Source organism: Choloepus didactylus, chromosome 7, assembly GCF_015220235.1.
Source record: "Choloepus didactylus isolate mChoDid1 chromosome 7, mChoDid1.pri, whole genome shotgun sequence".
NCBI lineage: Eukaryota > Metazoa > Chordata > Mammalia > Pilosa > Megalonychidae > Choloepus > Choloepus didactylus.
Genome location: NC_051313.1, coordinates 83,246,829 through 83,273,282, shown reverse-complemented (window position 1 = coordinate 83,273,282; position 26,454 = coordinate 83,246,829). Strand labels below are relative to the sequence as shown.

The 26,454-nt window shown below is 36.8% G+C and overlaps 1 protein-coding gene and 1 pseudogene across 5 annotated transcripts in view; one reads left to right on the top strand and one right to left on the bottom strand.

Moving 5' to 3' along the window:
• The window catches only part of SMAP1 (small ArfGAP 1), a 247,140-nt gene that overhangs the window by 147,110 nt on the left and 73,576 nt on the right, over positions 1-26,454 (top strand). For all 5 annotated transcript variants that reach the window (XM_037844144.1, XM_037844143.1, XM_037844145.1 and 2 more), the window contains one exon: positions 4,802-4,882. In XM_037844144.1, the coding sequence (XP_037700072.1) occupies positions 4,802-4,882 (81 nt within the window). The remainder of the gene's footprint in view (positions 1-4,801; positions 4,883-26,454) is intronic.
• LOC119539611 lies at positions 23,674-24,410 on the bottom strand (annotated as a pseudogene).

The following is a 26,454-nucleotide window of genomic DNA, read 5'->3' as shown; positions in this document are numbered from 1 at the left end:
TACATTGATCTTAAATAATTAGTTTGAGGCATTCTTTCAACTAACATTTTTTCTGTGTGTATTCCTTGATAAATAGCATGCTAAACATGGGGAATACAAAGACAAATAATATATAACCCTTGCTCTCAAGGAGCGTACTGTCTAATATAGGAAAATAGATAACTATACAGAGGTTTATATTATAATATGTGCTATAATTTAGGTATATTCATTGTGCTGCTATAAATACACGGTATACTTTTGATGTATCTTAAACTTTAAGTAAGCATTAGATACATGGGGTAGAAGACATTCCAAGCAGAGGAAGCAGCTTGTCAAAACACATGCTGGCAAAGTGGAATGTTTAGGAAGTTGCAAGTAGAATGGCATGGCTAGAACATGAGTAGGATAGGGAGAGAGGAAGGAGAGGATCTTTCTTTGTGAGCCCACTGAAGGAATTTGATCTTCATTCTGAAGGGCCTACCATCTTCACAAAATTTGTCTTGAAAGCAATGCTCTCTTGGGTAAGAGGGTGGAAATCCTTGGATAAACTGTTGTACTCTTTGGTTCCTACCTCCTAGTCTCAGGAAGCAGTGGGTTCCAAAGTACGGTATCTATAGCCCAGGGAGTGCCCCAAGAAGTTAATTTAAAATATCTGTTTATGCTTATTTTTTCCTTATCAGTTAAAATTTCTGTTTTTTGTAATATGTTCTGTAGTGTGTACGATACAGTGTTATATGTGCTTTATAGATAAATATATACATGTGGTGGAATAGATATGCTCACAACTGTTTAAGATAGGGCCTAATAAAAAATTTTGGAGATCCTTAATTAAATTTTAATTAACACAGTAATTTGATTGGAATGAATGCAGTGGGTACTTTATCTTATAGGAATTGAGCCTTTTCACCAGTTTTCTTGCTTTCTTGCATGGGAGGTCTGCTGTTTCACTTTATCATTTGTATGTATAGCCACCAAATTTCTGGAACTACTATTTTTATAAAACCAAACAGTGCTATATGTTGTTCTTGCTGAGAAAGTAGTTTAAAACAACTTAGGTTCTCACAGCAGCTTTTAATTCTATAGATGGTAGTCATCTGTGGGTCAGACTGTATGATCTGAGTTTCAGATCCTATGCTATTATTATTATTCCAAAGCCTGTGTCATAATACCACTGCCTGAATCAGAAAAGATGACAGCCATATTTTGACAGCTGAAATTCCAGTGTTAAAAGGGCATCAAATTTTGCTCTCCCTCTAATAATATAGCTAAGTGTTTGATGTATTTTTGATGATTTGATATGTATCCAGCAGTCAGAGTGATTAGGAAGACAAGCTCCTCCCCCACCCTCTTATGACAATGGCTTCCTTGAGAAGTAACTGATAGCTCTGAGAGGTTATGGGGCACTCATCCCCAACATATTAGTGAGAATGTTCAATCACACTATTTTCCTTGCTGAATTTTATTAATACTTGGAAAGCATTTTGTGATACATTGCACGTCTCATTTATTCTTCACTCATTAAGTAGGGATAATATTATCTACCTCATAAAGTTGTTTTGAAGGTTAATATGAACCAAAACAGTGCCTGACACATTGTAAGCGTTCATTAACTACTGGCTGTTGTTGTAAGGAAGAAAAGCAACAATAATAATAGCAAAGCTCCTTTGGAGAGGCAGTGAGTAGTGAGGGTTGAAAGTTTGGTGTCAGTAATACCTCAGCATTACCATTGATGAGCTGTATTGCTTTGGTCATTACTTTTCTAAGATGCTGTTTCTTCTTTTGTAAAATGACAGTAATGGTGATTTTTATTTCGGAGGGTTATTGCAAGGATTAAATTAGAAAATAAGGTGCTTATCACACGGCTGGCTCATAAACACTCAGTAAGTGGTAGCTGTATTTTGAAAATGAAGGTTTTGATTTGGGAATGGTTTTCACCAATAGATAATGTTTCTAGCCATCCTTAAAAGGTCACACTTTTTTTGTATCAAGTATTAAGTCCAGAGCTCTCACTCAGCAGTGCCCTTGTCTAGGTACTTGAGCAGATTTCAAAGTCTTTTTTTTTTTTTTTTTGAGAAATGTACTTTTCTACATGGTCTTCTGTCTGTGCTGGACTGTGTTAGAATTCTTAATGTTCATAGCAAAATGCCAGTTTGACACATGTTCATCTGATAGCTAAAACATATAGATTGCTCTTAAGTTATTAGCAGTTTAAGTGTTCAGAAGGCTCAACTTTGTGTTGACTTTTATCCTATTCCTAAAAAGCATTATTGAAATGGGTGGTTTCAGAGAACCTTAGTCTATAGTTTACATATAAACTGTCTTTTTATAAACATTATAAAAGTTTAATCCTGGTATCCTTCTATGGCCATGAAGCAACATACCTACAGCATTTATTAGCTTAGTCCCTTATACAAATGCTTTCATTGATTTGTTACTGTTACACTCATTGCTTCTTATTAAAGGTTAATAAAAATGATTAAGAGAAATGCCTTAGGATTTTTCTGCTTCTTAAACTTCCAGTGGAAGACATTGCTCTTTTATGCCCTCAATATAAAGATCTTTGCTATGAATTCATTTTAGAATTTGGAACCATGACCACGATCTTTTCTTTCCTATTTTGTATCCAACAACAGATACTAAAATTCTTATGTCTCATATTGGATAGTGCTTTGTAGTTTGCAGCATCCTTTTATTATTTTTTTTTTGAGGTTTTTAGTGTCTTTTGTTTTTTCCTTTCAATACTGAAATGTACATAAAATATGTGTCTAGTTGAATGAATATAAAATGAACACCATATAAACAACATTGAAATTCAACATTGTCCTCACCTTGAAAGTTCCTGTTTAGGTTTGCTAGGCTGCTCAAAGCTGATACCATGAAATGGGTTGGCTTTTAACAATGAGAATTTATTAGCTTACAGTTTGAAGCAGTGAGAATGTCCAAATCAAGTCATCATCAAAGTGGTGCTTTCTTTCTGAAGACAGGCTGCTGGCAATCCTTGGGTCCTCTGCCACATGGCAAGGCACATGGTGGTGTTTGCTGGTCTCTCCCTTTTCTTCCGGGTTTTATTGGTTTCAGCTTCTTGCTTCCCTGGCTTTCTTTCTCTCTCTCTATTCATTCCATTTATAAAGCACTCCAGTGATAGGATTAACTCCCATCTTCAATGAGATGGGTCACCCCTTAATTGAAATAGTCTTATCAAAAGAACCCTTATAATGGGTTTACATCCACAGGAATGGATTAGATTTAAGAACATGTTTTCTGGGGGTATATGCATCTTCAAACCCACTCACCAATGGGACTCTTTCTGTTCATAAATAACCCTTTATCTTCTCCTTAGAGGTAACCAACATCCTGACTTTTACTAACGTCACTTCTTTGCTTTTCTTCATGGTTTTACCTGTGTTTGGACTTTATACAAATGGTTGCAAAGCCCTTTGAATTTTTATTATTTCTCTTACATTATGACTTGGGAATTGCACATATCATCTTTCTGATTTATAAATATAAAAAAATTACTCTGAGAGAGGTTGCATCAAATACCATTTTAAAGGCATAGGTGCAAATGTAACCTTTAGGTATTTTGATTAAATTCTGTGTGTTTATCATGCTCTCTTTCGTAGGTTCATCCATTTATATATTATTGTTTGGTCCCAGGAAACTAAGGTCTAGATCAGTGCTCAGCTGCAGTAGTCATCCAGTTTTAGGTTTCTGGTCATCTCTTCCCTCTAAGAAAGCACTGGTTTATTTATGCTTTATTTAATCTTTATTTCATTTTCCCTTTTTTTTGCGTGTTTGTGGGCCTTTTTAAGTTTTTTTTTTTTTTTTTTTAGAAAATTAGAACAGTGCATTTAGTGAACTTGACATATGGACGTATAAACAACACTGTACCTGAGAACTGTGGAATATAAATCCTTTTCAAGCACATATGAACATTTCTAAACATGGACCATATACCAGCTAAGAGCCAGTCTCAGAGGTCAAAGGATTAAGATCATAATTACTATGCTCTCTGAGGTCGTGCAGTTAAGACATAAATCAGTAATAAAAAGATCATTAAAACACTCCTATGTGTTAGAAGATTTAAAAATATACTTAGTATAAAGTTAAGTTTTTATTATAATATTCTGTCTCCTTCTTGGAGATAGGTAGGGTAAAAACTGTGAAAGTTATAGTACCATTATAATTTACCTCTACTGCCATGGATTAGGATTAAATACACTAGTGAGCTGACTCTGGTCCCCAAGCACTATCTTTTACATTTTTTCCCCCAAGAAATTACTGTATTTGCTCTTATTTAAAACACAAAACTATGACAATGGACTGTAACTATTGGGTAATATTTTTAAAAATTAAAAGTGATTTTATTATTTTTTCCCTATGTTTACCTATTATAATCTGCTCTTTGTCTATATGTAAAGAATTTTATCCATTAGTTAATTTACTGTTCCTTCTTATTCAAAATGCAATGTTATGGTTGCTATTAGAAAGTCTAAACTTGTATAAGGATGTAGTTAGTGAGAATTTATTGAATGGCGGTCTCATTTATTTAAAATTAACAAACACAAAAATAAGCGCTAAATTATACAAGATGTTCTAAATTGTCTTACCTCTATCTTTTTTTTAAGAAGAGATATTTATCGTATCAACAACATGTAATCTCAGTGACAGTATGAATTTTCTGTTTATTTTTATATTTCAGTATTACCTGGATATTGTCACCATCATTTTCACAAATGGTGATGTAAGTTATTAAAATAAAAATGTTAACTTTTTTAATAAAGTAAACTTACTATCAGAACTTTGAACTATTTTTTAGAAAGAAAAGGAAAAAAAAAAGGAAGAGAAAAAGAGAGAAAAGGAGCCAGAAAAGCCTGTGAAATCTCTTACAACTGAAAAGGTAAAATTCACCCCTTTTTTTGAATCTATAAAGACTACAATACTTGTTTTAATGACTTTCCAGATATTCACAATATGCAAACAATCATTCTTTCAACAAGTATTTGTTGTGTGAATACCATGTGCTAAGTATGTCCTATATGATTTATAATCAGTTTTAAATATGTGAGTATAGATCACGTGAGTTCTTCAAGGGCAGATAGTATCTTACTAATGAGATAAGAAATGTTGCTTTTAGCTCCCATGTACTGTCATATCAGGGAGATAGGTTGTGTTAATAAGGTAACAGACAGAATGAGAACGGTATGATCAGACTTCAGTGAAAGTTTGGAGAATGAAGAGATCATACCTGAAAGAGGCCTTCAGAAAAGACTTCATGATGAAGATTAGCTTTTGAGCTAGGTTTTGAAGCTTAGGCAGGATTAAGGTGGAAGACAAGAGTAAGTACATCAGTTGGAGAGAACAATCTGAGGACCGGCATGGAAACTGGAAAATGAGAAAGTATGCTTAGAAAAATACTGAATAGTACATTTTGAAGAAATGTATATGTCTGTGTATATAGAAAGTAGTGAAAAATAAGACCATAATGGTAGATTAAGCTCAAGTTGTAGGGGACCTTAAATTCTAGGTAGAGATGTTTATTCTTTTGGGAGAGTGTCAGAGTTCCTAAGGCAGGTGATGCACCTAAGCCAGAGGGGTGTTTATGGAGGATTAATTTGGCAGTGACATGTAGGATAGATATGAGGGGTTAGGGAGAACACTTAGACTTTTGTGAAGGGATTGGTTAAATACTTTTGGTGGCTTGGCTTTGAATGCATTTCATTATGCAAATATAGGAAGGGAATTTTTAGTAAAAGGAGCATCTTTGATTTAAGTTGTCGAAATTTTAAAAAATCAACTTTACTGATATATAAATTATATACTACAATGTGCATCCATTTGAAGCGTACAATGGAATTATATACTGGTTCTTTCTCTGTCATTTATTGGAGCAGTCTCTGTCTTCAAAACGTTACAAACAAGCCTTCAACACTTAAGGTATACTAAGTATCCCAAGATGCCCTGTTCCTTAGTGCAGCAAACAAAACCATTCACCATTTGACCCTTCACCTGCCTTCCTAGCATTCTCCCTTCATTCTTCTCACCAGTTAGACTTGTCCACTGTCACCTAAACACTCCTTCCATTCTTCTTTCCATCTCTCTGCTTAGTAAATTGCTTTGCCAATTTGCTGGTTTCCCTTCTCTTACCTAAAGCTTACTCATTCTGCCTTTTCTGTGAAGCCCTGTAAACATCCCAACTGGATACACTTTTCTCCCGTTCTCAAAATGCTGGTGACACTGCCATATGTCTTATTTTTTTACTTCCTACCTCGTACTATTGTTTAATTGTATTGTTAGATAAGTTTCTTTAACATAGATGCGTAAAAGCTTTGTTTCCTGAGATTATTATGGGAGTCAGATGGGTGCTAAGTTTTACATTTCTTAGAATTTCTTACAGTTTCTTGCATGTAGTAGGTGATTAGGATATATACATGTAGAGTAATCTGTTTATGTTTTTCACTCATAGTTCCTGTTAGTGCTTTGATTCCAAGATCATATGGAAAGCTTAATAAACTGAAATTATTACTAAGTAATATATTAAACAATGAAGACTGAAGAATTCCATATGGAATTCTTTGAAATATTTCCCTGAAATACATTTCAGTTACAGTTTCTTTGAATGTCACTGCTATTTGTCATTGTTTTAGTGATAGCATACTGAATTAAATTACCTTTAACTGTATTAAATTTAGAAGTTAAATATTTTAATAGTTTTTTAAAGGGTGACTAAATTGCTGATTATAACCTTATGACTTGAACAGCCTTAATTCTCCTGATAACTTTCTCTTTAGTGTGCCTCAGTTAGAAGCTATTAGTGAAATCTCCCACAATTTTCTTGTTTGATTATGAAGTAATTTAAAAATCATTATTACATTTTATCTTTTGTTTCCCAGAATTGGAAATTCCAAAATAGTTTATGTAATGCCTTCATGTAGTTAAGATATAAAACTTAACCACTTTTAAAACATCATATACTGTATTTGTTGTCTCTCTTTAAAAAAAAAAATTAATTCACCATTAAAATACAGTTAGGATTTGATGTAGTGACCATGCCTTCTGTTGCCTGCTATGAAAATGGGCCACAACAGTAACCTCAAAACTGTGTCTCTGTACCAGAGCCTGAGAAGAGCAATTGAGGATGTGTAAACAATGAGGAATCCAACACTTTTCTTTTGCTCTTTCCCTTCAACATATAGGTTTTATTAAACTCAGTTCACCCTGTTCTTACTCAGCTTGCAGTTTCAGGATTCCTGTTGCTGATGGTGGGGGCCTTGCTGAGAGAAAAAAACTTTAGTTCCTATCAAAATTTCGTAGTCAAGATAGTGCAGAATGTATAAGAAGGAAAATACATTTTAAAAGTTTCACAGTGGAAGATGGCACAAAGAAACTTTACTCCATATATGGGTTTTTTTTCTTTATGTTCTTCCTAAGCTGATATTTTAAGTGGACATGTATAATCTATAGAGGAGAAATTAGTAATAACAGTTGTGAAAATAGTAGCAGTAGTAGCCATATTAGAATAATATCATCATCATCATAAATAATAATTGGCATTATTGACAATCTGCGGTATACCAGGAACTATGCTAAGTATTGTACATACATTCATATATATGTATATATATATGATGTTTAGTATTCCATTATATAAATGTCCCTCAATTTATTTATCCTTTCCACTATTGATGAACATTTGAATTATGTCCAGGTTTTACCTGTTATGAATAGTGCTGCTATGAATATTTTGTATATTCATCTGTGCATGCATTTGTTTACACTTGTGAAAAACATAGAAAAAGTATACACAACTTATGTGTAGAGTAACCACCAATTTACCACCACAGAGGTAAGGAAATAGAATATGGCCAGCACCCCAGAAGCTGCCTGCCCATGGCCCTTCCCAATCAAAAATCACCTCCCTTCCCTCCAGAGATAATCATTTCCTTGCATTAAAAATTTTTTTTTCTTTGTATTAGAGAAGTTGGGGGTTTACAGAACAGTCATGAATAAAATGCAGGATTCCCATGTACCACCCCATTATTGACACCTTGCATTGATGTGGTACATGTTACTAATGAAGGTACATTTTTATAATTGTATTATTAACTGTAGACCATGGTTTAACTTAGGATTCATTGTGTTGTGCAGTTCTGTGGATTTTTTTTTTATTTTTGATTTTTATTCTAGTACCATATATACAACCTAACATTTCCCCTTTTAAACTATTAAAGGGGATGTTAACAGTTTTACCTTCTCTGAATGTATCTCTGAACAATATGGTTTGATTTTTCTCTATATTTTGAACATAACGAATGAAATGATACCACTGATGTTCTTTTGTGTTTTACTTTTCTAACCCATATTTTGTTTTTAAGATTCAGTTATGTTATATATAGCTATAGTTTATTCATTTTCTAGTGTTCCATTATATAAATGCTCCTCAATTTATTTATCCATTCCACTGTTGATGAACATTTGGATTATGTCCAGGTTTTAGCCGATATAAATAGTGCTGCTATGAATGTTTTTTATATATGCATCTAAGCATGCATTTGTTTAAGGTATACTTAGATGGGGAATTGTTGGGTCATAGAGTATGTTTATATTTACTGTATAATGCCAAACTATTTTCCAAAGTATACACCAAATACACTTTCACCATCAAAGTTGTCTTCTACAGCACATGTTGTTTCAGAGATGTTAATGTTTGCAGTATGGTCGGTATGTTGTTGCTAATACTTCTGACATCAGTTGCAGTTCTGCCTCTTAACTACCTGGAAATAGGTCAGACTCCACAGGTTAAGGGTCCTTACTTCAGATACCAGTCACAAGTTTTGGGGTTCCTCCCACAGCCTCAGGTTTGATAATTTCCTAGAATGACTCACAGAACTCAGGAAAGTGCCATATTTAAAGTTATAGCTTTATTATAGAAAAAAGCATATGAATAAGATCCCAAAAGAAGAGATGCATTGGGAGAGGTCTGGGAGGACTGCAAACATAAAGCTTCCATGTCCTCTCTCCATGGAGTCAGGTGTGTCACCCTCCCTGCATACCAATGTGTATTACTCATTAGAGAAGTTTGCCTTAATGTTGGTGTTGAAAGTTTTTATTGGGAGTTCATTATGCAGGCATGATTGATTGAATCAAGGCCCATGTGATTGAACCCAAATCTGTACCCCTAGCCCTCCCCAGAGGCATGGCTCAGAGCCCCAACTCTGTAATCACGTGGTTGGTCTTTCTGCTGTGGCTGACCTCACCCTGGGTCATCTCCTTAGCATAAACTCTCAGGATTCCTCCAGAGCCCACCATGAATTATAAAAGACACTCCTGTCACCTGGGTATCTCCCAGGAACAAGGGACAGTAGTTATGTTACCTCACTATATTTTTAATGTCCATTTCATTGATTGCTCATGAGGCTGAGTGCCTTTTCAAGTTTATAACCCTTTGGATTTCCTCTTTTGGAGTCTGGGTTCAGGTCTTTTGCCAATTTTTCTATTGGATTGCCTGCCTTTTTCTCATTTATTTGTAGCAATCTGTATACACACATACAAATAGAGGATATTAGTCCTTTTTCAGGTACGTGTTTGCAAGTATCTCTTTGGCTTTATTCTGGCTGATTACTGCTCTTTATCTTCATAGTTTGTGACTGAGTGATAGAGGGCACCCTTGTTTTTTCCCAACATAAAAGGTAAAGCTTTTAACTTTTACCTTCATATGTTATCCTTAGTCCTTGCAGAAATCTACCAGCTTGTAGTTGTTGGTCCCATTTTATGGTTGAGGGAACTAAGATCAGAGAGAATATAAGATTTGTCTGATGTCACCTAGTTTACTTGGAGAATTTATGGAGTCTGGATTGGAAGAATAAGGATTTTATTTTTTTTAGGCAGCAGAGATGAAATTCTTTCTCACATGTCTCATGTGTTTTTGTTTTTAAAGGAATAGTGCTTGGTAGGGATTATTTATTCTAGAATACTTTTCTAAGTCCACTTATTTCCACCAGTAATTAAATCTATTGATATGGGTGGGTCTTGATACATAGTAATGACTTAATTGATAGTTACTTAAATAATACTAATTTTGGGGTTGGAAGGACTGTTACTACTTTAATCCAAATTCCTTATTTCATAAAGAAGTAAACTAAATTCTAGAAGGACCGCAAGTCACTTCTCATTGTTAATGAGTGGTGGCAGCTCTGTGATTGAAACCTGTGTCTACTGGTTTCCAGTCCAGTTTTCTGTGTGTATGTTGTTTATTTGACATGTATTTATTCAGGTTCCTTTCATGTTGATGTGCATTCTACATCAGTTCATAATGAACTGTCCAGGTTTCCCTAAAAAAGAACTGTTTATAGCCTCATCCCATACTATACTAACTAGTGAATTAAAAACATTTGATTTTTTTTTATCTTCATTTTATTGAGATATATTCACATACCACGCAGTCATACAAAACAAATCGTACTTTCGATTGTTTACAGTACCATTACATAGTTGTACATTCATCACCTAAATCAATCCCTGACACCTTCATTAGCACACACACAAAAATAACAAGAATAATAATTAGAGTGAAAAAGAGCAATTGAAGTAAAAAAGAACACTGGGTACCTTTGTCTGTTTGTTTCCTTCCCCTATTTTTCTACTCATCCATCCATAAGCTAGACAAAGTGGAGTGTGGTCCTTATGGCTTTCCCAATCCCATTGTCACCCCTCATAAGCTACATTTTTATACAACTGTCTTCGAGATTCATGGGTTCTGGGTTGTAGTTTGATAGTTTCAGGTATCCACCACCAGGTACCCCAATTCTTTAGAACCTAAAAAGGGTTGTCTAAAGTGTGTGTAAGAGTGCCCACCAGAGTGACCTCTCGGCTCCTTTTGGAATCTCTCTGCCACTGAAGCTTATTTCATTTCCTTTCACATCCCCCTTTTGGTCAAGAAGATGTTCTCCGTCCCACGATGCCAGGTCTACATTCCTCCCCGGGAGTCATATTCCACGTTGCCAGGGAGATTCACTCCCCTGGGTGTCTGATCCCACGTAGGGGGGAGGGCAGTGATTTCACCTTTCAAGTTGGCTTAGCCAGAGAGAGAGGGCCACATCTGAGCAACAAAGAGGCATTTGGGAGGAGGCTCTTAGGCACAAACATAGGGAGGCCTAGCCTCTCCTTTGCAGCAACTGTCTTCCCCAGGGTAAAACCTATGGTAGAGGGCTCAACCCATCAAACCACCAGTCCCCTATGTCTGTGGTCATGTTAGCAACCATGGAGGTGGGGTAGGCCAATACCCCTGCATTCTCCACAGGCTCCTCAAGGGGGCACTACATCTTTTTTTTTCCTTGTTTTTCTTTTTTTTTTTTTTTTTAACTTTCCCTTCTTTTTTAAATCAACTGTATGAAAAAAAAGTTAAAAAGAAAACAAACATACAATAAAAGAACATTTCAAAGAGACCATAACAAGGGAGTAAGAAAAAGACAACTAACCTAAGATAACTGCTTAACTTCCAACATGTTCCTACTTTACCCCAAGAAAGTTACCTAATATAGCAACATTTCTGTGAACTTGTTCCTACTATATCCATCAGAAATTAACAGACCATAGTCGTTCCTGGGCATCCCCAGAACGTTAAATAGCTTATCTGTTCTTCTTGGATTATTGTTCCCCCTTCCTTAATTGCTCTCTATTGCTAGTTCCCCTACATTCTACATTATAAACCATTTGTTTTACATTTTTCAAAGTTCACATTAATGGTAGCATATAATATTTCTCTTTTTGTGCCTGGCTTATTTCGCTCAGCATTATGTCTCCAAGGTTCATCCATATTGTCATATGTTTCACGAGATCGTTCCTTCTTACTGCCGCGTAGTATTCCATCGTGTGTATATACCACATTTTATTTATCCACTCATCTGTTGAAGGACATTTGGGTTGTTTCCATCTCTTGGCAATTGTGAATAATGCTGCTATGAACATTGGCGTGCAGATATCTGTTCATGTCACTGCTTTCTGATCTTCCGGGTATATACCGAGAAGTGCAATCGCTGGATCGAATGGTAACTCTATATCTAGTTTTCTAAGGAACTGCCAGACTGACTTCTAGAGTGGCTGAACCATTATACAGTCCCACCAACAATGAATAAGAGTTCCAATTTCTCCACATCCCCTCTAGCATTTGTAGTTTCCTGTTTGTTTAATGGCAGCCATTCTAACCGGTGTTAGATGGTGTCTCATTGTGGTCTTAATTTGCATCTCTCTAATAGCTAGTGAAGCTGAACATTTTTTCATGTGTTTCTTGGCCATTTGTATTTCCTCTTCAGAGAACTGTCTTTTCATATCTTTTGCCCATTTTATAATTGGGCTGTCTGTACTATTGTCATTGAGTTGTAGGATTTCTTTATATATGCAAGATATCAGTCTTTTGTCAGATACATGGTTTCCAAAAATTTTTTCCCATTGAGTTGGCTGCCTCTTTACCTTTTTGAGAAATTCCTTTGAGGTGCAGAAACTTGTAAGCTTGAGGAGTTCCCATTTATCTATTTTCTCTTTTGTTGCTTGTGCTTTGGGTGTAAAGTCTAAGAAGTGGCCGCCTAATACAAGGTCTTGAAGATGTTTTCCTACATTATCTTCTAGGAGTTTTATGGTACTTTCTTTTATATTGAGATCTTTGGTCCATTTTGAATTAATTTTTGTGTAGGGGGTGAGGTAGGGGTCCTCTTTCATTCTTTTGGATATGGATATCCAACTCTCCCAGCCCCATTTGTTGAAAAGACCATTATGACTCAGTTCAGTGACTTTGAGGGCCTTATCAAAGATCAGTCGGCCATAGATCTGAGGGTCTATCTCTGAATTCTCAATTCGATTCCATTGATCTATATGCCTATCTTTGTGCCAGTACCATGCTGTTTTGGCAACTGTGGCTTTATAATAAGCTTCCAAGTCAGGGAGTGTAAGTCCTCCCACTTCGTTTTTCTTTTTTAGAGTGTCTTTAGCAATTCGAGGCATCTTCCCTTTCCAAATAAATTTGATAACTAGCTTTTCCAAGTCTGCAAAGTAGGTTGTTGGAATTTTAATTGGGATTGCATTGAATCTGTAGATGAGTTTGGGTAGAATTGACATCTTAATGACATTTAGTCTTCCTATCCATGAACATGGAATATTTTTCCATCTTTTAAGGTCCCCTTCTATTTCTTTTAGTAGAGTTATGTAGTTTTCTTTGTATAGGTCTTTTACATCTTTGGTTAAGTTTATTCCTAGGTACTTGATTTTTTTAGTTGCTATTGAAAATGGTATCTTTTTCTTGAGTGTCTCTTCAGTTTGTTCATTTCTAGCATATAGAAACATTACTGACTTATGTGCATTAATCTTGTATCCCGCTACTTTGCTAAATTTGTTTATTAGCTCTAGTAGCTGTATCGTCGATTTCTCAGGGTTTTCTAGATATAAGATCATATCATCTGCAAACAATGACAGTTTTACTTCTTCTTTTCCAATTTGGATGCCTTTTATTTCTTTGTCTTGCCGGATTGCCCTGGCTAGCACTTCCAGCACAATGTTGAATAACAGTGGTGACAGCGGGCATCCTTGTCTTGTTCCTGATCTTAGAGGGAAGGCTTTCAGTCTCTCACCGTTGAGTACTATGCTGGCTGTGGGTTTTTCATATATGCTCTTTATCATGTTGAGGAAGTTTCCTTCAATTCCTACCTTTTGAAGTGTTTTTATCAAAAAGGGATGTTGGATTTTGTCAAATGCTTTTTCAGCATCTATTGAGATGATCAATTGATTTTTCCCTTTTGACTTGTTAATGTGTTGTAATACATTGATTGATTTTCTTATGTTGAACCATCCTTGCATGCCTGGAATGAACCCCACTTGGTCATGGTGTATGATTTTTTTAATGTGTCTTTGGATTCGATTTGCAAGTATTTTGTTGAGGATTTTTGCATCTATATTCATTAGGGAGATTGGCCGGTAGTTTTCCTTTTTTGTAGCATCTTTGCAAGGTTTTGGTATTAGATTGATGTTAGCTTCATAAAATGAGTTAGGTAGTGTTCCATTTTCTTCAATGTTTTGAAAGAGTTTGAGTAAGATTGGTGTCAGTTCTTTCTGGAAAGTTTGGTAGAATTCCCCTGTGAAGCCATCTGGCCCTGGGCATTTATTTGTGGGAAGATTTTTGATGACTGATTGGATCTCTTTGCTTGTGATGGGTTGGTTGAGGTCTTCTATTTCTTCTCTGGTCAGTCTAGGTTGTTCATATGTTTCTAGGAAATTGTCCATTTCTTCTACATTATCCAGTTTGTTGTCATACAGTTGTTCATAATATCCTCTTATAATTTTTTTAATTTCTTCAAGATCCGCAGTTATGTCACCTTTTTCATTCATTATTTTGTTTATATGGGTCTTCTCTCTTTTTGATTTTGTCAGTGTAGCTAGGGGGTTGTCAATCGTGTTGATCTTCTCAATGAACCAACTTTTGGTGATATTTATCCTCTCTATTGTTTTTTTTGTTCTCTATGTCATTTATTTCTGCTTTAATCCTTGTTATTTCTTTTCTTGTACTTGGTTTAGGATTGGTTTGCTGTTCATTTTCTAGCTTCTTCAGTTGATCCATTAGTTCTTTGATTTTGGCTCTTTCTTCCTTTTTAATATATGCGTTTAGTGCTATAAATTTCCCCCTTAGCACTGCTTTTGCTGCATCCCATAGGTTTTGGTATGTTGTGTTCTCATTTTCATTCGTCTCTATATATTTAGCAATTTCTCTTGCTATTTCTTCTTTAACCCACTGATTGTTTAGGAGTGTGTTGTTTAACCTCCAGGTATTTGTGAATTTTCTAAGTCTCTGATGGTTATTGACTTCTAATTGTATTCCATTGTGGTCAGAGAATGTGCTTTGAATAATTTCAATCTTTTTAAATTTATTGAGGCTTGTTTTATGTCCCAGCATATGATCTATTCTGGAGAAAGTTCCATGAGCACTAGAAAAGTATGTGTATCCTGGTGATTTGGGATGTAATGTCCTGTATATGTCTGTTAAATCTAATTCATTTATCAGATTGTTTAGGTTTTCAATTTCCTTATTGGTCTTCTGTCTGGTTGATCTATCTATAGGAGAGAGTGATGTGTTGAAGTCTCCCACAATTATTGTGGAAACATCAATTGCTTCCTTTAGTTTTGCCAGTGTTTCTCTCATGTATTTTGTGGCACCTTGATTGGGTGCATAGACATTTACGATTGTTATTTCTTCTTGCTGAATTGCCCCTTTTATTAGTATGTAGTGGCCTTCTTTGTCTCTCAAAACCTCCCTGCATTTAAAGTCTATTTTATCGGAGAGTAATATTGCTATATCTGCCTTCTTTTGGCTGTAGCTTGCATGAAATATTTTTTTCCATCCTTTCACTTTCAGTTTCTGTGTGTCCCTGTGTCTAAGATGAGTCTCTTGTATGCAACATATTGATGGTTCATTTTTTTTGATCCATTCTGCGAATGTATATCTTTTAATGGGGGAGTTTAATCCATTTACATTCAACGTTATAACCGTGAATGCATTTCTTGAATCAGCCATCTTATCCTTTGGTTTATGTTTGTCATATTTTTCCCCTGTCTATTAATATCCTTTATTGTACCCATACCGAATCTCTTTAGTACTGAACCTTTCTCCAAGTCTCTCTGTCCTTTCTTTGTTTCTCTGTCTGTAGGGCTCCCTTTAGTATCTCCAGTAGGGCAGGTGTCTTGTTAGCAAATTCTCTCAGCATTTGTTTGTCTGTGAAAAATTTAAGCTCTCCCTCAAATTTGAAGGAGAGCTTTGCTGGATAAAGTATTCTTGGCTGGAAATTTTTGTCACTCAGAATTTTAAATATATCGTGCCACTGCCTTGTTGCCTCCATGGTGGCTGCTGAGTAGTCACTACTTAGTCTTATGCTGTTTCCTTTGTATGTGGTGAATTGCTTTTCTCTTGCTGCTTTCAGAACTTGCTCCTTCTCTTCTGTGTTTGACAGTGTGATCAGTATATGTCTCGGAGTGGGTTTATTTGCATTTATTCTATTGGAGTTCGCTGAGCATTTATGATTTGTGTATTTATGTTGTTTAGAAGATTTGGGAAGTTTTCCCCAACAATTTCTTTGAATACTCTTCCTAGACCTTTACCCTTTTCTTCCCCTTCTGGGACACCAATGAGTCTTATATTCAGACGTTTCATATTATCTATCATATCCCTGAGGTCCATTTCGATTTTTTCAATTTTTTTCCCCATTTTTTCTTTTATGCTTTCATTTTCCATTCTGTCATCTTCCAGGTCACTGATTCGTTGTTCAACTTCCTCTAGTCTTGTACTATGAGTGTCCAGAATCTTTTTAATTTGGTCAACAGTTTCTTTAATTTTCATAAGATCATCCTTTTTTTTATTTAGTCTTGCAATGTCTTCTTTATGCTCTTCTAGGTTCTTCTTGATTTCCTTTGTCTGCCGTACTATGGTCTCATTGTTCATCTTTAGTTCTTTGAGTAGCTGCTCTAGGTGCTGTGTCTCTTCTGGTCTTTTGATTTGGGTGCTTGGGTTGGGTTATCCATATCGTCTGGTTTTTTCATATGCTTTATAATTTTCTGTTATTTTTGGCCTCGTGGCATTTGCTGAACTTGATAGGGTTCTTTTAGGATTTGTAGACCAATTGAAGTCCTTATCTCTAATTTATCAGATCTACAGCTTCGTGGAGTATACTTTCTCTAACTAACCAGCAGGTGGCGTCCACGAGCCACCTGTTCTCCACAAGCCAGTTCTTCCCTGCTTAGCCTTTTTGGTGAGTGGGGGAGTGAGTCTTGTGGAGTCCAGTTGGTGTACCAAGCTTGCGTGTGTAGTTGGTGTTGCCTGCCCTGTATATGGGGCGTGTTTCTGGGCAGTCAGGGAGGGGGGGGTGGCCCTAACAATCAAATCTCCCTGGTGATCCTAGAGTTTTAAAGTTGGTGCAATAGTCTAATCCTTCAGTTCAGTCCTGCCACAGTTTGTCTCTGCCACTGACCCACAAGTCCTTGGTATTGGCGTATGGCTCCTGAGACTTGCAAGTGGGCCCCTCTTCCAGGCTGTGCACCCCCGGGTCCTCTGTTGAGGGATGACTGTGCTATGTCACAGGTGAGTGCCATCCCCCCAGGGCAGTTCTGGGCTGCTGGGCTGTGTAGGGAGGCTCCCAGTCTGCTGAAATGATGGCTGAATGGGGCTTTGTTAATTCACACTGCTCCACCTTCCCAAGTCTGGGACAATCAGCTGAGGTTGCAGGGAAGGCTAATGTCCACGCCCAGTTTTGTGGTGTGTGCCTGTTGTTTGAAGCACTTCCGTCACACTGGGTTGTCTGGGGCAGCTCTGGGCTATGGGGCTGGCGATGGGCAGGAGTGTTTCCTGTCCACGAGGATGATGGCTGTGAGCGGACACCCCCCTTTTCTTGGGAAGTTGTGGTGTTTAGTGAATTTTCTCAGCCACTGGATTATTGCGTTTTGTCTCAGAGCTCTCTTAGTTCTGCTCTTGATTTGACCTGCCCAAATTGCAAGTCTTTGAAGCTTTCTGTATTGGGCTTCTTAGAGTAATTGTTTTAGAAAAGGATTAAAAAAAAAAAAAGGGCCCTCCTCAGAGATCTAATGGGTTATTGAAATGCTAAGAGACAAAGCAACCAGGGCCATTAAGGAAAGGTCCACAGGGCAGAGAGATCAGCTTTTCTTCGGGATTTGCATATGCGCCTCAGGGCCTGAGCTCTGCCCTTCCCCTTTCTATGTTCACCAGAACTCCAAAAATCCTCCGCTTTTATTTTGGAGTTTTTCGTGTTGTTTTTTTCTATGCCTGTCTCCTCTCTGCTCGGCTGGCTGCTCTCAGATTCTCTGGTGTCTGGTCTCAGTCTATCTATGGTTGGAGTTTGGATCAGTAGAATGAGTTTCCGATAAGGGCTGCCACTGCAGTTCTCCCTTCTCCTTCCCAGAGCTGATGGCCCCTCCTCCCACGGGACTTAGCCTGGCAGGGTGGGGCGCGGGTCCCCTGGCCGCAAAAACTTACAGATTTCGCTGATCTCAGCAGTTCCACGTTTTCATGAGTGTTGTATGAAGTATGCCCAAAGTCAGATTGCTCTGTGGTGTCCAGTCCACGCAGTTCCTGGCTTTCTACCTACTTTCCTGGAGGAGTAACTAAAACATACAGCTCACCAGTCCGCCATCTTGCCCCGCCTCCCAAAAACATTTGATTTTTTAGCTTCTAGTTAATAACTTCTTCCTTCTGTAAACTTTTCCTTAAGCAGTCTACTACTTATATCTAAATAGTATTTTGTTTTCCTTAAGTCTCACTGAGGTTTACATTTTTCTGGTATGGCAGCATTTATTGCAAATAGACTCAGCAAGAAAAAGGTTCACTTTTCTTGTCTGGAAGGAAGAAAGCTAAAACCTAAAAATTGTATGAATCAAGCAATTAATATGGCAGGTGCTTTCGACATTTTAATAGATATCCTCCTTTGTGCTTTAGATATGCTGCTGGAAAATTATATGTAGAATAAATATTTGTAAAATATTCTGTTTTATGTTTGACACTTTGGATTGTTCACTTTTATGTTTATCTGCTGGGCTTTCTCCGAAGTAGCCAATAATCTCTAAATATTTTCATGTAAATGAGTATTTTATTAAAGAAATGTGTATTAGTTATTTTGCAGATTATATCATTAGATCTTGATTTCTTCTTCAGAAAGTTCCAAGTTTTATAGTTTTATTTTCTGAAAGTGTGCACATCAAACAGGAAAAATGGAGACACAGTCAATTCCTTACTGGGAAAAAGTTAAGGTGATAGCTGTTTTGTTTTGGGTTATATTGCTAATTAGTATAACCCGTTATATATACGTATTATATATTAAGTTCTGAAACTTTTGAATCTTATATTAAGAATTCTTTAATGCAGGGGTCAGGAAACCTTTTGTGTAAAGAGCAGGATAGTTAATACTTTAAGCTTATGGACCATAAGGTGCCTATTGCAACTACTCAGCTCTGTCCTTGTTGCACAAAAGCAGTAAATGAATGTGTTCCAATAAAGCTTCATTTAAAAAATCAGACAAGCAGCCAATTTATGACCCCAGCAAATGAAATGTAGTTGCAGTGGAAGGAGGAAGGTCAAGAGCAGATCCAGGGTTTAGCTCTTGGTCTGTGGCTAACTGTGTCTGCTTGATAAAGTGAGTTAACTGTCCCAAACCTCCTTTTCTTCATTTATTAAATGATCAATCTTCTTTGATGATTTCTAGAGACTTTTCGGACAATACGTGGGTTTGAATTTAGTATTGTTATACCACGTACTAAACAGGTCCCTAACATCATCTGGATATACTTTTTATTTTTATTGAAACATATTCACACACCATGCAATCATCCAAAATATACAACAGTAGTTGACAGCATCATCACATAGTTGTGCACCCACCACCACAATAAATTTTTGAACATGTTCATTACTTCAAAAAACTAAAAATAATAATAAAAATAAAAGTAAAAAAGAACACCCAAAACTTCCCACACCCCTCTTCATCCCCCCACCATTCATCTGCATCCTGTCCCCATTTTTCCACTCATCTCTCCATACACTGGGTAAAAGGAGTGTGAGCCACAAGGCCCTCACAATCACACAGTCACACCATATAAGCTATATAGTCACACAATCATCTTAAACAATCAAAGATACTAGATTGCAGTTTAACAGTTTCAGCTATTTCTTTCTAGCTATTCTAATAAGCTAAAAAATAAAAAGGGGTATCTATATAATGCATAAGAGTTACCTCCAGAATGACCTTGACTACATTTGAAATCTCTCAACTTTATTTTATTTCATTTCTTTTCCCCCTTTTGGTCCAGAAGGTTTTCTCAATCCTACAAAGCCAGGGGAGGTTCATCCCCGGGAGTCATGTCCCATGTTACCAGGGTCACCTACACCCTTCACATGTGGGGGAGGGCAGTGAGTTTACCTGCCGAGTTGGCTTAGAGAGAGAGCCCACATCTCTGAACAACAGAAGAGTTTCTTTGAGGGTGACTCTCAGGCACAAGTATAAGTAGGCTTAGCCTCTCCTTTACAATAACAAGTTTCGTAAGGGCAAGCCCCAAGATTGAGGGCTTGGCCTTCTAAACTGTAGTCCCCAGTGCTTGCAAGAAGATCAGGAATTCCCCAGGTGGGGAAGTTTAATATTTCCACATTTTCCCCCAGGCCCTCAAGGGGGCTTTGCAAATACTTTTTATTCTCTGCCCAAATTATTCTAGAATGTATTGGGACTTCACACTAACCTATACAAGCAAGCCAGATCTCACTCCCCATTCAAGGTTCCATGTAATTATGGTGTTTGAATAAACTGACCATAGAAGTTAAATTATATAGTGTTACAGAAAAACATTGATTTTGTACCACATAAACATCTCTTCCTTTGTTCCTACATGGATGCCGAAGTTTTAAAACATAGTTAATATCATCCTCTACCCTTTAGTCTGATCTACCTCAGTGTCAACCAAGTCCATTTCATTCATATTGCCAGTCGAAGTCTGATGTCCTTTTCAGCCTCTTTAACATTTGTTTCATGGGGCAATGCTGATAAAGCTGTTGAACTTGGGCTTTGACTCCCAGGTGCCACACAGACACCTAAAGCTCCAAGGACCAAGCAGGTCACACACAAACAGCTCAGCATCTGAGAATTTAGAAATAACTGTTAACAACTCATGAATAGATGTGACTGCTCTAAGAGTTTAAAATCTAGGAACCTTTACGTAGGTCTTCCCCTAATAACCCATGCTCCCAGATTCAGTTCTGAGTTTGCATGTTATTGTTAGTCCATATTAGTGAGGCATTATAATGTTTGTCTTTTCATTTCTGGCTTATTTCACTCAACCTACTGTCCTCAGGGTCCATTCGCCTAGCTGCCTGCCTCACAGCTTCATTCCTTCTTGCTGCCATTCAATATCCCATTGTATGTATACACCACAGTTCACCATTCAGTTTAACAGTTGATGTACCCTTAGGCCACCTCCATCCATTGCAAAATTGTGAATACTGCCACCACAGACACCAGAGTGCAAATGTCCACTTGTGTCCCTGGTCTCAGTTCCTCCAAGTATGCTACCAATAACAGAGTTTTAGGACCATATGGCATACTTAGCTTCCCGTGGAACCACTACACTGTCCCTCCAGGTAGGCAGCACCATATTACTTCCCCACCAACAGTGAATAGTTACATCCCTCTCTCCACATTTTCTCCAGCACTTGTATCCATCAGTTTATTGTTTAAACAGTTTTATTCACACACCATACAATCCATCCTAAGTAAACAATCAATGATTTCCAGTATAATCACTGTTATACATTTTATCACCACAATCTATATGAGGACATTCCATTTCTTCTGCAATGAAAGAGAAAGAGGAGGAAAATAATGAAGAATAAAAAAGATAGAAGAAAAAATAAAATAAAGTGCAATGATGAGGTCATACAACAACAACAACAAGAATCCCATACCACTCCCTTATATTCTCCTATTACAGATATTTACCTTTGGTATATTGCCTTTGTTATGGTTGATGGAAGTATATTACAGTATTACTGTTAACTATAGACTCTAGTTTGTATTGATTATGTTTTTTTCCCACTCTACCATCCAGTTTTCAATACCTTGCAATGTTGACATTCATTTGTTCTCCCTCATGTAAAAACATTCTTCTTTGTGTACACTTAATCACCATCATCGACCACTCTAGGCTTCAGTAAGTTATACAGTCCCAGTCTTTATGCTCTTTCTTTCTTTCTGGTATCATACATGTCCCTAGCCTTCCTCTTTTTTTTTTATTTTTTTAATTTTCTAATAAGACTAAAGTTATTCAATACCCTAGTAAAAGTTTTGATTATAAGTATCCAGCAGTATAAAAAGTAAAAAAACAGATTTGTAGATCTCTAATATATTAACACAAAGTGCATGACTACATACATACAGTACATCCTACAGCCAAAGAAAGGTGGAAGGGGAAAAAAGAAGGCTATGGTTGAGGTCTAGTAATAAATAAATACAGAAGTAGAGATGATCCATATTATATAGTATATTCTACCACCAATACTGCAGTCAAAATGTATAAAAAAAAAAAAAAAAAGTTTCAAATACAACTCATGATAATGACTGGGACTCTTTTAATACACCTCAAAGGCTGTGGGAGAGCTGACCCAACTCACTGTGTAGACTGTGAATTTGGTGGCATGTAGCATGTAGGTTTTTCCAAAAGGAAGAAATACAGAATCTTAAGTTTAGATTAAGAACTGTAAAACTATAGGGTGCCTATAAACAGTGGCCCACTCCTTGTTTATACTATCCAATTTTTAAAATCCAGTTTTCAAAAATAAGTACTGAGTCATGTTATTATAAGAAGGTAGGCAAAAATGCTCCTCCTCTCATGAAAAGTGGTATTTTTTTCCTGAAATTTTAGAAATGAGGCATGAGAGTACTTTGGTTTGGATTCAAGTGAGAGGGTTTTTAAAAGAAATTTTAGAATTCAAGAGCTCCATATTCGGGATTTATTTATCACCTAACATGTCAGTGTTCAGAAAGCCTGACTAAAAGAAGCCAAAACAAAAACTATCCCACTCAGCATTAACACACACCCCTTTTCTTCTAGTAGAATTTTACTCTTTACACTGAAAAGAATACTCTACACAGATAAAACCTTTACAAAGGTCAACTGAAGGAATCCAGAGCTAAAACTGAATTGTGCAGATTTTCAATAAAGTCACCAGTCATATAACACAAAGAAAAGTGGATTATATACACACTAGGCAAGCCCTGTAAGAAATGTGCCCCAAGAAGCGTTAACCTTTGTTTTGTGCCATCTTGAAGACTTGCACACTTTATTTTTCAGAGATTTTTAATAGTGTGTGTTCTCTACCATGTGGTAATGCTTTGGTACTATTCATACAAGATCGCTTATCCTGAAGCCTTGCCATTTCCCCAAGAGGAGCTTTGGTTCTGCTTTAGATGTTTCATATAAATTAAAATCTTTACCAAATATTAGTATGAAGGACGGTGACACAGTATACAACACATACAGTCAAGTTACCTCTCTGTATATTTAGTAATTACTTTTCTTTCAAGATATTTGCACCAGAAAGCTTAGTCTGTCCTGCTTAATATTTCAGTAGTACAGGTTTGAATCATCAGAACCTTGGCAAGACCTTAATATTTCAAAATTATAAACAAATACCTCTAGGGGCAAGTCTATATTATTGAATTATGACAAATTTACTATCATGAGGGAAAACAAGTGTATCCAGCCATCTTAAAAAATGCCCCGACCACTACTTCTTAATATAGAAAAGAAAAACTACATACGGTTTATCATTCAGCAAATCCTATCTCTGTCTCCTGAAATTCCCCTAATTTCATTCATGAGAAGGGGATTTAAAAAAAAAAGACTTAAAGAGCCCTTTATAGCAGCATTCAGCTTTTGTATGAAATACTCAGCATCTTAAATATTATATACACTTCTCTTTTTCTTTTAGTAAGCTAGACACTGGCTTCAGAGTTTGTGAAATGAGGGGTGGGGGGTGATAACCCATTCAAAACCATTCTAAAAATTGTCTTTTTGGCAGAATAGCAAATATCCAAGTTAAAAAGGGAGGGTTACTTTGTTGCTTTATTGTCTTTCCAAAATTATTATTATTTTTATTTTGTTCCCCTTCTACATAAACCTCAGTCGCCACTCCTGAGTGGAGAAGGATAGAGGCTCTGGCCCCTGCTTCTCCAGCTCCTCAGCAGTTGTTTTCTTATTGCTGTAGCAAGGCTTGAATAAATGTATGTCAATGAGGACTTCCTCCAAACGGCCTTTATAGATAATCCCCCAACATATTTTCTGTCTTTTCAGTATGTGAGATGTAAAAAAGAAAAGACTAGTGTTCTATTAGATCCAGAAGCCATCTCGGTATCTGAGCCATCATCTGACTGGTTACTGTAACAGGGAGACTGGGCTGGGGAGGCACTTGAGGTGGTATTGTGAGCATCAGAATTGTGATGTTTAAATTCCTTCTGCAGTTTACTGATCTGGTTACTTTTTATCCTGTTTCCAGACAGAGTTTTCACTTTCTTTGGTTTCAATGTAGTCTTTAGGGTGAGTCCTGCCCTTGCATCTACCACATGATTCCAGTTTTTCTTTTTGTTTTATTTTTTTAAATCCTGCTGGCAGTTTCTTCCATCTTTTCACAAGCAGGACACAAGCATTGCAGGTATCTCCTGAACAAGTCTCATGCAAACCAAAACAGCTCTGGAAGTCCTTTTCATAGCATTTACTGTCAGTGAATAGAGATCTAGAGGACTTAGTCCTGCAAATACAACAGCCCTCTATACTTTGGTACATCTTTGGCTTGTGAAAACCAAACCAAACGTCTTTTCTTCTGGACAATAGTCTTCCAAAGCAGCCATTCCATGCACAATAGCTTTCCTGAGGTGTGGAGTGCAAGCCAGGCCAGACCCACTTGGGTCGCTCCCTCCTCCTCAACTGCCTTGTTTAGAAAGATTGTCTCCTGCAGTTCTGGCTTGTCTAGAAAGATTGTCTCCTGCAGTTCTGGCTTGCCTTCCTCTTTAACCCGTACTCACACTCGTCTTTGTTCAAAGTACATACAATAGAGTGCTACCAACACACAGTATTGTGTTATTTCTGGGTTTGTACAGTCAATCCTGTTGAACATTCTGTACCCTTCAGCATCAGATGCTTGATCTCTACCCTCTCTCTATCTCCTGATAACCTGTGTTCTCAAATTTAACTTTCAAGGTTTGCTCATTAATGTTAGTTCATATTATTGAGACCATACAGTATTTGTCCTTTTGTTTCTGGCTAATTTCACTCAATGTACTGTCTACTGTCTATTATTTTGTCTTTTGGATTTTATATGCCATATGTATTTTTTTCTCTCTCTCTCTTTTTATCCTTACTGATAGTCTTCGAAAATTTCTTTACTCTTCCCTGAACCTCTCTCTCCTGTCTCCCTGTAGTGTTCCCTTTAGTATTTCTTGTAAAGCAGATATCTTTTTCACAAACTCTCTCAGTGTCTATTTGTCTGAAAATATTTTAAATGCTCCCTCTTGTTTGAAGGACAGTTTTGCCGGATATAGAATTCTTGGTTGACAGTTTTTCTCTTTTAGTATCTTAAATATATTGTACCCTGCCTTCTTGCCTCCATGGTTTCTATTGAGAAATCTGCATATAGTCTTAGCGAGCTTCCCTTGTATGTGATGGATTGCTTTTCTCTTGTTGCTTTTAGAATTCTCTCTTTGTCTTTGACATTTGATAATCTTATTATTAAGTGTCTTGGAATAGTCCTATTCGGATCTATTCTGTTTGGGGTACGCTGCACTTCTTGGATGTGTAATTTTATGTCTTTCATAAGAGATGGGAAATTTTCAGTTATCATTTCCTTCATTATTGTTTTTGCCCCCTTTCCCTTCTCTTGTCCTGCTGGGACACCCATGACACATATATTCAGGCATTTCATGTTGTCATTCAGTTCCCTGAGATGCTGTTCATATTTTGCATTCTTTTCCCTGTCTGTTGTGTGTAGGGTTTCATGTGTCGTATCCTCTGGTTTATGAATCCTTTCTTCTGCCTCTTGAAATCTGCTGTTGTATGTCTCCAGAGTGGTTTTCATCTCTTCTGTTGTGCTTTTCATTCCCATAAGTTCTGCCACTTGTTTTTTTAAAACTTAACGAATTCTTCCTTGTGGTCACCCAGTGTCTTCTTTATATCCTTCATCTCTTTTGCCACATATTCCTTCAGCTCATTGATTTGATTTAGAAGATTTGTTTCAACACCTTTAGTTTTTTCCACTCCTGTATTTCATTTGAAGTGTTAAGTTCTTTCCTTTGAGCCATATCTTCTGTTTTTTCCTAGTGTGACTCATAATTTTTTGTTGTCTAGGCATGTGGTTTCGTTGATAACCCCAAGCAGATTTTCCTAGTGCAGAGGGACCCAGGTCTCAGGAGGAGAATGTAATCAGTATTAAGTTTCCCAGGGGATGAGACCCACCAGGTTGTCAGGATGTAAAAGACCTCTACACAGAAAATTACATAACTACTAAAAGAAATATAAGGAGACCTAAAGAGAACAAAAAATATTCTGAGTTCATGGATAGTAAGGCTAAATGTTGTTAAGATGTTAATCCTACCCAAACTGATCTACAGATAAATGCAATTCCAATCAAAATTTGAACAACCTACTTTGCAGACTTGGAAAAATTAGTTATCAAATTTTTTGGATGGGAAAGGGCCTTGAATTGCTAAAAATATTCTAAAAAGGAAAAATGAAGTGGGAGGACTTATATTTCCTGACTTTGAAGATTTCTGTTAAGCGACAGCAGTCAAAACAATATGGTATTGGCACAAAGATAGACATACTGATCAATGGAATCAAATTGAGAATTTGGAAATAGACTCCCAGATCTATGGTTGCCTGATTTTTGATAAGGCCCCC